The sequence below is a fragment of the Aegilops tauschii genome, chromosome 5, assembly GCF_002575655.3.
Source record: "Aegilops tauschii subsp. strangulata cultivar AL8/78 chromosome 5, Aet v6.0, whole genome shotgun sequence".
Taxonomy (NCBI): Eukaryota; Viridiplantae; Streptophyta; class Magnoliopsida; order Poales; family Poaceae; genus Aegilops; species Aegilops tauschii.
In genome coordinates this window covers 424,874,467-424,885,728 of record NC_053039.3, presented here as the reverse complement: position 1 = coordinate 424,885,728, position 11,262 = coordinate 424,874,467, and the positions used below count along the sequence as shown (strand labels likewise).

At 48.7% G+C, this 11,262-nt stretch overlaps 2 protein-coding genes across 13 annotated transcripts; both read right to left on the bottom strand.

Moving 5' to 3' along the window:
* Positions 1-1,009: 1,009 nt before the first annotated feature.
* LOC109745610 (3-ketoacyl-CoA synthase 4) lies at positions 1,010-2,758 on the bottom strand. Its single transcript, XM_020304732.3, has one exon. The coding sequence runs from the start codon at positions 2,670-2,672 to the stop codon at positions 1,209-1,211; it is 1,464 nt and encodes a 487-aa protein (XP_020160321.1). The 5' UTR covers positions 2,673-2,758; the 3' UTR covers positions 1,010-1,208.
* Positions 2,759-4,452: 1,694 nt separating this feature from the next.
* Positions 4,453-10,410, bottom strand: LOC109745606 (E3 ubiquitin-protein ligase RHF2A). Of its 12 annotated transcripts, none has more exons than XM_073498000.1 (9): positions 9,804-10,407; positions 9,680-9,733; positions 9,345-9,567; positions 9,206-9,252; positions 8,658-8,720; positions 7,539-7,968; positions 5,715-5,873; positions 5,521-5,612; positions 4,453-4,899 (listed from the first exon to the last, which is right to left on the bottom strand). In XM_073498000.1, the coding sequence occupies exons 3-5, from the start codon at positions 9,473-9,475 to the stop codon at positions 8,659-8,661; spliced, it is 240 nt and encodes a 79-aa protein (XP_073354101.1). In that variant the 5' UTR covers positions 9,476-9,567; positions 9,680-9,733; positions 9,804-10,407; the 3' UTR covers positions 4,453-4,899; positions 5,521-5,612; positions 5,715-5,873; positions 7,539-7,968; position 8,658. The 12 variants fall into 12 exon arrangements, with proteins under 12 accessions (XP_073354101.1, XP_073354099.1, XP_073354095.1 ...); XM_073497998.1 differs by having other exon boundaries at positions 5,526-5,612; XM_073497994.1 differs by having other exon boundaries at positions 5,526-5,612; positions 9,368-9,567.
* Between the last annotated feature and the right edge of the window lie 852 nt (positions 10,411-11,262).

Below are 11,262 nucleotides of genomic sequence, written 5' to 3'. Positions count from 1 at the left end.
GAGACAAAGCGTTTTAGCCCCTAGACAAACTCACAATTAACAGGGTATCCTCGATCCTGGTGTCTTAAGTACACGCTCCGACAGTGACTATGAGCAGCAATGATAACGGTGCACCTGGGCATGGTAATCTATTTACCGTGCTTTTAGTTTGTCAGTCCATTTATTTGTGGGTTGGCACAGGTCTGCTGCAAATATTCATGTGTGTGCTGATATGTCTTTATTCTCTTCTTATCGGGTCGCATGAGCCTGCTTCATCTTGACGGGGAATGACTTGTATGCTTCTTTTCATGGTGTTGACATGGTAAATTTGAAGTTTACTTGGGAAAAGATCGTATAACGGTTTGGACGCCCACAAAGCCCCCCCCCCCCCCCCCCCCCACCGTGTCCCACGGCCCCCACCCGTGCTCCCATGGTTTGCTATCGATTTGTGAGAAACAGGACGTCCGGACGGTAGGTTAGCAATTGCAGTGCGGGCTCGTTGGGGTTTGGATTGTTGATTGAGCAATACGACAAGTGGTTCCCCGTTTTCAGGCACGTGATGAATATATAGGCGCTCCCTAATTTGAGTAGGTTTTGCTCGGCCAAGTTCCTGGTGATCGATGAGTAGATATTTCCTCAAATGAAATGAATCCTCACTGCCGTAATATTGAATGGCGATGCAGCTTTGGCGACGACAGTGTCAGTCTGCGCGAGGCCGTAAATACGACGCAGGCAGCTGAGCTGATGTGCAATAGGGCAGTAACTTCACGACGTGCACTGTCTCTCCTCGTCAGCCACCATGAATGCCATGGCAACAACTTGCTTGCGTGCTTGTGTATAGACGTCGTGGTACCGCCTCATTTACTGGTGCCGCAGAAGCGTTCCACAGGCACACTTATTTGAAACCTAACGGCATTCCTGTCAGGTCATTTCCCTCACGAATGTGCGTGCTCCACGTATCTACCAGGACCATGTTGCTGACCATATGGCATTGACTCGTGCAGTGAGATGGCACCAACCCATCGATCGATAATAGGAAATAGGGTTTGTTCATGGAAGGAAATACTTGAACTTCACAAATGGTACACATGAACTTGTTGGCAGTAATGGTGGAAGCAAAAACATTCAAGCTCGTGGAATGGTCGAACATGGCAACAGCCAGCACGCATGCACGAATACGTCCCAACACATGAGGAAGCTAGCATGCATGCTTGCAGGGTCTCCTGCATTTATTCCCACACGGGGTACTGGTGGATGCACTCCATCCACGGCCCCAGCGCGTCGAGCCCGCCGGCGGCGACGTCGTCGGCGACGGCGACGCGCTCCCACACGAGGCTGTTGGCCTTGAGCCCGCTCCCGATGCCGAGGTGCCACACCGTGTCGCCCTTCCGGACCCGCCCCTTGGCCTCCAGGTACGCCAGCTGGTACCACAGCGACGCCGCCGACTGGTTCCCGAACCGGTGGAACGTCATCAGCGCCGCCTCCATCTCCCTCTCCCCCAGCCCCAGCCCCTTCCCCAGCCGCAGTATCATCGGCTTCCCCGAGGAAGGCAGGCAGAAGTGGTCCGCCGCCGCGCGGAAGTCCGGCATTGGCGCGGAGGCGCCGGAGGCGCCGGAGCTGCTGCCGGCGAGCTTGTCCTGCCCTCGTCGGCGCATCGACAGGAGCAGCGCGGCCGTGTAGCGTGCCTTCTCGCGCCACGGCAGGATGGAGAGGCTGAGCGTGAGGAGGTGCGCGCGGAGCAGCTCGCTGACCATGCGGCCGACGCCCTGGCCGAGCGTGAAGCCGGTGATGCCCTCCTCGTCCTCCTCCCGGTACCCCGCGCGGTAGCTCAGGTCGTTGGCCGTCGTGTTTGTGCGCGTTACGTTGACGAGCCGGTACTTCACCGGTGCCGCGGCGCTGTTGGTCAGGAGCGCGGCGGAGCAGCCGGTGCGGAAGTTGCAGTTGAGGAGGAGCTTGCCGCGGTCCTTGCCGCGGTACCACCCGACCGTGAGGATCTCGGCGCTGACAACGACAGCGTACGACATGGCGTGCGCCCGCAGGAGGCCGGCCGCGACGTCGACGCTGATGGAGCCGGCGCTGCAGCCCATGCCCGAGAGGTTGAAGATCTTGACGTCGGCGCGCATCCGGTAGCGGTTGGCGATGATGGCGGCGAGCGAGGGCGCCGGGCAGAAGCCGCTGCAGTTGACGACGAGCGCTCCGACGGCAGACGGCGGCACGCTAGACTTTTCAAAGAGGTCGTCGAGGGCGGGGAAAAAGAGCATGTGCGCCTCCCGGATGGCGTGCGCGTGCGTGGACGCCGGCGGGAGGTAGTGCAGCGCGGGCGGGAGGTAGGTCTCGTTGCCCATGCCGCTGGACCGGATGGCCTTGGTCATGAACTCGATGCTGCCGCGGTCGAAGAAGCCGCCGAGCTCCAGGTGCTCCAGCAGGCCGGCCACGGGGAGCCGCAGCCGGCGGGGCGGCTTGAGGCAGGAGAAGTCGACGAGCCCGACGCGGATGCCCGCGCCCCCCGCGGCGCGGCGGCGGTAGCGGCCGAGCAGCAGCATCGCGGAGACCGGGACGACGTAGAGCGCCGCGCCCCGCCTCAGCGCGAAGATGAGGAGCTCGGCGAGCACGCAGAGGAGGAGGCCCGCGGCGGCGAGGAGGCCGTGGTAGGCCGCCAGGAGGTGGTCCTTGTGAGCCATGTCCATGGCCATGCCGATGTCGTCGTGGGTGTCCGGGGCGGCTAAACTGGCTTCAGTGGCGTGCTGGGTGTGTGCTTGTGTGCCGAGCGAATGGGGGTTTTATAGGGGTTCAGAGCAGAGCAGGCCAACTAACGAACCCGAGCTCGACCTCGACTACTTGGTCGCCGTAACGGCTGCACGCACAGTGTGATGAGCTAGTATTTCCACTCTCGATCGATACGGTCGAGGCGACTGGAGCCATTGCACTCAGGTCGGGAGGATTTATTGCGGCGTCCGTCCCTCCAGTTCACGACCAGACCATGATTCGGGTCGTGCTAGTTGCATTGCACGGAGCGAAACGAGATTCGACCGGGAGTGAAACGGTTCGAGGCTTTAACGTTGGAAATCACTGTTTCTGTCAGAAATATTAGCGCTTTTCTGACTAATCTAATCCACGAGTAAATAGTAAGCATGACAAATACGGTATGCATCTCATAGCGATACCTAAGCATGTGAGCACGTACAGTACATAGAACCGAAACATATATGAACAACATATATACGGTTAGCACATGAACGAGCAAATAGGGGATGAACGAGTCATACCCTTCGGTTGGCCAGGCCAACGCGGCGGCGGCAGCGGCGGCCTCGGCATCGGCCGAGGCCTTCTTCTTGGCGGCGGCGTCGTCAGCCGTGGGGTCGATGTAGGGGAAGTAGTGGAAGTAGAGGCGGACGGAGTCGGGGACGGATCGGGAGCAGTCGCGTCGAGACGCTCCCCAAAAACCTTGTTGCCGTACTCTCGGGCAAAATCTCGAACGACAGGGTTCCGGAGGCACCTGCTCTCCCGACCAACGGGATGGAATCGCCGAAAGCAGCACAGAGAGAGGAACAGTAGATGACAGTTAGGGTTGTACGAGAGGGAGTGAACTGAGTTAGGGTTCACTCCACTAGCCAACGTCTTCTTATATAGGCCGTCAGGTAGATGGGCCTGGGCCAGGCCCATGACCGAGTCCGCGAACAGCCCACGGTCCAACGTCTCGGACAGTGGCGCTTCGTTAATTAATTAATAATTAATTAACCATTCCTGCGCGGCAAAAATAAGCTTCAGCTCGGCTCATTCCTGCAACTCGCGGCACGCGCGCGCATCTTGACAAGGCGAGGCGGGCGGCGAAGGAGGAGCGCGCGTGTACAACTCCTATTCCCAAGTTCCCAATAACAAGTGGTAGAGCAGCCCTTATAAAGAGGTCTCACTCTTCTTACTGTAGCAGTATGGGACTAAATTTTCCACACTTCCCACCCCTTATCGTACACATGCATGGGCCTTAGAAATTAATTAGAGATTATTGTTTTATATAGGCCTAAATCCATCCATAATTCATCATTTTCGTGGTCACTACTTACCACGTAGGTACGCGCAGAGGTGTTAATTCAGGGATAAATGTTGCGGAGCCAAAAACCCTGACTAGACTGAGTACGTACATGCCGCCCGGTCCCCGTGCATGTAAACTAGATCGAGATCGCGCCAAAACGCCAGGTTTAGCATATGCATTCATACTGTATACATCATACAAAGAATAATGGCCAAGGTAACAGTATTTACAATCCACTCAGTATATACCATAAAGGAAACTCCAAGGACAATTTATATACAGTTGTACTCAGCCATCAACCGTAGTATCTTGAACTTTAACAATAGGCTTATCAAAATTAAAATGGCCTAAGTAAGCATTGGCCCTAATCCAATACATAAAATCCATACCATAGAAAGCATCACAAGCATAGAAAGCATATCTTTGTCAGCCGAGCAACCAGATTTAAGCAAAGCAATTTTTTCACTCATTATTCTGTCAGCCATGATAAAAATAGAAAAAACTAATGAAGAATCATTCAGAAGTAAGGTTTGTTTGTATGCACACAATAAGGAGCCACCTAACAATGTACGAACATAGAAAGCACGTAGCACAATAGGTTTAGTAGCAAATATCACAGACATAGGACATACGAAAGCAAATGGTAGCTTACAGACAATCCACAACTTTGCATGTCTGGGCATAATGTAGACCAGGAGGAATGATGACACGACGCGTTCATACTGATTGGTCCTCCAAGATCCAATGTACAGGTGTTGAAAAAGATGGTCACACAGATCTTGCCGTCCTCATGTACAACACGATCATACTGAGCCGGTGATTAGCCCAAGGTGTGCTAGGAGCATGTCAAGAAATGCCCTGTGTGGGATCCTAAACACTCGCTTGGTATCCTGCAGTGCCCGAGAACATAAAACATAAGGCCGCGAGGAGCTGCTTACAGTAATTGCATCACAACACGAGAGAGACATCAGAGAAACCAGTCGCAGATAAAAGCAGTCATAGTGATAAAAAAGATACGTTAAGTCTATCGGTTAATCAGATTGTCATTGAGCAGAGCATTTTTAAGAACAACGGGGCTATTAATCAGTTGAAAATACAACTTGTTTTAGTAAGAGCAGTCGATAAGGTAAGATCAATATGATCACCTTCAAAGACAGAAATCTAATTAGCACGTAGAATGCTTGCGCTTTCTAAACAAAATACATCTACATAGAAGGCCTAGACAACATCTAATCAATCGAGGAGACACCTACAGAGCTATTAACTACACGAAGAGCACATCAAAGAAATAGATTTAAAATCATCACACTGCCTGGATCTAAATATCACTATTTCTTTACTACTATCTGCGAGCATCAATAATCCCTAGATCAGATGCGTGTTTCTTTGCAGAGTTAGCAATGTTTACATCTGTGAGTACTTCTTTTGATTATAAAAATTCCTGAGTCACACACTCATCATATTTTTGCAACCGTCCAGTAAAATCAGAGAGGGGACAGGATGGGTTTCACCTGACCTGTGCAAGCGCCCGTAGACGGCTGTTAGTGGAGCCAGCGGAACCTGACGAGCCATGGACATAGAGCTCTTCGTCAGCCATCGCCATCTGAACAGAACACGTGGATCCAAGAAATTACTCAGAGGTGGGCACACATTTAGAGTTCAAAAGGAAAACAAACCATGTAACCGTCCATTAATGAGGACTGACCAGGTCGGTGGAGCGGAGCTGCGAAGGGAGAATCGAGATAGAGGTCTTGTCCGGGCACCAAGAGCTCTAACAATGGGGAAACTCCGCAGTTCGGTCTTTTTCCTCTGGTGAGTTCTGCGCCATCATTACATGATTCATTAGCAGCCACCAAGATACGATCTGCAGAAAACAAAATCAAAGTGAAATCAAATGGAATCATATGCAGGAAGCTGTGAAGTACTATACATGCAAAAAAAGACATGAGGAAGGAAGGGAGCCCAATGGATTATCATTTTATTCCAATAATTAATTAAATAACATCATCTGCCCCCATCATAGGAGCACAAGATGTGTACAAGGCAACAAGAATAACTCTCATCAGACGGCACTAAGGAAAGCTAATCAGATAGAATACACAGACATTAAATGATGGTATGAAGCAGCTCACTGCATATCATTATACAGTTCTTGCAATAATAGATCCATAGAGCAGTAGGATATTCAGAACTACATCTCCAGGGAAGGCCATCATGACATTCAGTATTATTTAATAGATCCATATTCAGTATGCTATTCGTGAAATTGGAGGTTCACTTCAATCCGGATTTTGCTACATGTGAACTTATCAATGCAGTTCATTTGTGCTGCTCTCTCTTCCTAAGCTAACCACGGCCATAACCAGGCAAAAAGGGAGGAAACTGGATGGCGTAACTGAAAGACCAAGTATACTGGTGGGGCGTAGATGCATACGGAAACGCAACTTTAGAACTGCATGTCATAGGAGAAGAAATAAATCTAATATATAAATAAGACATAGAACTCTAATAGAAAGAGGAATCAAAATTCCATGAGGGGAATACATCATAGAATTGGTACTGAAAATTTAACTTGACTAATTTAATGCAGAGACAAATGCAATGAGAAGATAGGAGCATCAATATATATTCGAGGTCAGTATTCAGTCCCAATCTCTCCAATTCATGCAACATCCTTGCAAGCAAGCATGAGAATTGCCACAATCATCCAGGAACTCATGGTACAGCCTACCCAATCTCAACCAGCGCCAAAAATTGGTGATCCCATGAATGCATTAAGTTTGGAGCAACTCTCAAAAGCTGTCCCTCAAAAAATTGGACAAAGTGAAACTACTAATACTTTCCACTTACACAATACTTAAAATTGCAAGGTTCGACTGAGTTCACTAAAGAAAATGAATTTTCCATACACTTGTCTCGCTGCCGAGGATCGTCGTCAGCTTATTTCAAAATGTCAATTTAGTACAAAATAAAAAATAGTGGCAACTAAAAAAATGGAAGTATAACAGGAATCATATACTTGGACAAAGGAAATTCACTAAACCAAACAATTTTTTAATTTTCACAAGCTATATATTGAAGTCTATACTTGGACAAGCACGTAGATATAACTATGTAAAATCCAGTTCTACTTCATATGCCATGCTTTCAAAAAGATCTACAATAAAAGTTGGTTCTTAAGAAAAGAAGATCCACGTTGGAAGAAAAACATCCAATAAGTTGTCGGCATGGCCGCAAGGGACATACAAAGATCTTCGTAGCAGCATCTCTTCTGAAAGACCATCGTATGATTCGTATCTCTCTTATCTATCCCAGGTTGTTGCCCACGAAATTTTTCTACTTACACATTTATATAAACAATCGAGGCACGCATCTGCAAACTCAAATTCAGAACACAAATTGAGAAAAAAAAGTGCAGCCACCTAATGAGAATAACCATGAAAGAACACATACATCTCACCAAACAAAGAACTGGTTGTGAACTTGAGGCCAAGACATAAAACGACAGCATAAGAGACACTAAGCTCACCTGCGTCAGCTTGTCGTTCCTGTCGCCGATGGTGTTATTACTTGAGTAAATGATGAGAGTGGTCAGGGCCTTCTTTCCTTCAGTTTCAGACATGGCTCGAGACAATGAACAATGCCAAGAAATCAAGTACCACTTAAATCAAAACAACCTAGAACTAAATACACAAAAAATGAAGTAGACTATAATCTAGTGAATGAACATGTGTCAAATCAATCAAATGAGGGAAATCATGGATAACAAAGTGAGGCTACGTAATAGAATGAATTGAACTAAGATCAATACTGCAATATCCACATCTCGGTTTTCATAGTAACCACGGCTCTAAAAATTAAACATACAAAACTGAGAAGGAAATGTCAAGTGGAAGGATACTCCCCTGCCTAGCTATGCCAGTGCAGGTTGGGGCCTCATGTCCATCTTCTCCAAAGCACTGAGAAAACAAAACTGAATGTTAAACAGTGTTGTATTCCCAATAGCAACTATCTAGAATTAAACTGAACTATGATTCATGCGAGATTGTAGTGATCAAGGTGATGTAAATAAATCAACCAATAGCAACTATCTAGAATTAAACTAAACTATGATTCCAAGGTATACTTTTCCTAAATCAACCAATAACAGCTATCTAGAATTAAGAAATCAAATGGTAAATTTGTAAGAGGAAGAGTATATTGAGAAGGTTGATTCAATAATAGCTATTAGAGACCAGATAGGAAAAACATCAAAAACATGAAAATTCGGTTGACCATAAATAATGCTACTTTCGAAGATAATAGACTGAAATTTTTTCAGTAAGGAGCTTCTCTACAACACCATAAAAAGACGAGCACAACAACATGACCCATGATTGAATGCACGCTACCAAGAGAAAGAAGAAAAGGCTATACCTGTAAATCCACAGATAAAGCTTTAGTGGCGAGTTTGTAGCTCAGGATCCATTCACATAAAGAAAATTATGATAAAAATCAAGGAAACCGATTTCTTGTGTGCAGGTACGTACATAAACAAAGAAATGTTACTCAAAAACAAAATCGCAAAGGCAGTGTGCGACTTTCTAGTCCAGACTGTTTTCTTGTGAGTGAATGCATAATAATTGTTCACATAAAGTAGAATTTCTACCTCATAGGGTCCTTCGTGTTGATTGCCTGCCAACACATGGGACACTGGGAGCTTCTCTGGCACCTACAACAGGAATAGCATTAGCACATCAGAAAGTATATGATAAGGAGTCACAGTCGCAACACGAAGATGTGCTAAACCAAATCAACCAATAGTTTAGAAGAGTCAACTCTTCCGAATTACAAGTGGCAGTCAACCGGTCATTGTAGTGATCAAGCTACTATATAGATAACATGGTGTCTCATCTGAACGCTCAGAATCAGTGGCAGCAGTAAGAAATGAAGATAAATGGTGCAGAACAACAAATCCTACAGCCAAAAATGTGCAACACAGTAAACCAATCATTCAACAACCAAAATATAAACCACAACTCTAGAAATGTGGTTCTCAAATCAATTCGTTAATGTTTCAAATCTTACCATTAACAAACTAACAACAGCAAAATGCATACTTGTATGACAGTTTCAGGAAATATCATTCTAAATTTCTAATCGAATGGTTACAAAACTTTAGGGGAAATTGCAAAGAGAAGAAAGCATGGTCCTCACCACTCAAGGATGCACTGGAGATGCAAATCATGCTTGCAGCCTGTAACCTGTGACAATTAGAAACAAAAAAACAGAACAGATTCCACTTCAGACACGTCTACCACCAAATCGAAAGGTTTCCATCACCAATCACCATTACATCTGCAAGACAGAGGTAGCTACTGTGGAGGAGTCACTGTCGCAGAAGGCCTTGAGGCAGATGCTGTAGGTGTGGTCGCAGGTGTACACACCGCCCTCCACGAAAGCCGCTGCCGATGAGAGCTTCTCCATCCCTCCATCCCCCGACCCCTCCTCCCTCTTTGTTTACTAATCCAATCAAGAATGAGGTCGACCGCAGGAATGGACTGCTGCCTCCCGCATCCCTGCAACAACGCAAACGACAAGATTTTAGATGTAAAATTCGCGTGGAAATCCAACCAATCGAGGTTATTTCAAAAACCAATCAAGATTGTGAGGCGGCGTGCTGGCCAGGACCTCTCTTCGTCCCACAATCTCCCTCTCTGCTTCCTCATCGTTCAATCTCCCTCTCTGCTTCTTCCTCATTCAGTCAGCACCACGTACCGCCATGAAAATGCAAGGAAAGGACGAGAGGGCTCACCTTAGCTTGATGATGCCGGAGGGTAACTTAGAGGACGAGGCTAGCTCGGCCTCCGACCGACCAGCGCAGCGTCCCCGGCGGCGACTTCGTGACGCACGAGATGGAGGTGTTGAGCACCGGATCCAGCGGGGCCACGAGACGCGCATCGGTGAGCCACTTCCCCGCGTGAAATTCCTTGGCACTGTCTCAACGCCGAGGCTGACGGCTACGACGCCAAGTCGGAGGCCATGGATCCCGGACCGCCATGGAACTCGTACCCAGTGGAGCAGCAGCGCAACGGCGCAGGGGAAGGGAGGGTGTGTGGCGGGAAGGGAGGAGGCAGAGAGGCGGCGGGGGACGAAGGGACGGGGGGTGGTGGCGCTTAGCGGCGCCAAAGCAGCGCCGCTTCCCCCTTCGGCCACCGCATCCGCGTTCGTGCCGAGCGGCAGGCGGCTGCCCTTGGGCTGCTTCTCGGAGAGGAACGGGGAGGGGATGGTAGCGCGGGCGCGGCTGGTCGGTGGCGGCGGCGGCGGACGGGGAGGATGGCCGGCGAGTGCGAGTTTGGAAGGGGAAGGGGCGGCGGCGGCGGTCCCTCGCGTGAACAGGAGAAGGGAGGAAGCCGATTGGGGAGAAACCCTATGGGCATTGGGCTTTTATACCTCATAGCGAAATTACGAAAATGCCCTCGACGGGGCACGAGAATTACACGCGGTGGCATGAGATTTTTACAACGAGAGGTAACTATTCATTGCAACAGTGACACCGGAGCGAGATCAGACGGTCCAAATCAAATCCAAAAAACGATCCGACGGCCGAGAGTCGCTAAGCTTTGAGAGAGCTCATGTTCTCCCAACTAACATATATCAGAATGCATGTGCACATTTTAACTGACGTACGTACTATGCAATGGCTCTAGCCTCCGTGTGAGGTATTCTCCTGTCGGTGACCACTGACCAGAACATCGATTATTCACCGGGACGTACTACGTCGTATGACGGTATGAGGCAATGCTGAGGTTGACAGGAAATTAAGCAAGTCCTCCGGCTCTAATCCTGCCTCGGTGACGCTTGAAGCAACGTTGTTGAGGAGCCCGTAATTTTTGACCCCGCTGTTCTTCATCGGCAAAAGATTGGTTATATGTGTCGTCCGTCGACGTTGTTCCATGTGCATTGGCGAGGACACCATCGTCTTCTTCGGCAACCTCTCATGACCAAAGTCATCTACTTGGTTTGGCGATGCTAGCATGACTGCCTATCTAGCCCCCCCCCCCCACACACACACACCGATATGCTTAGTGTGATTGCCAATCTTTGTTGTTTGTCTACATGTACCTGAGTAGTTAGATTTATCGATGTTGTCTCACTAGTACAGAAAGGGGATTTGCACCGGTTTTCACACATGGGTCGACGGCTGTTTCTCATTCCGCCTCAAAGCCCGTGTCATTAATATTGGATATAGAATCATTTGTGCTCATTCCCCG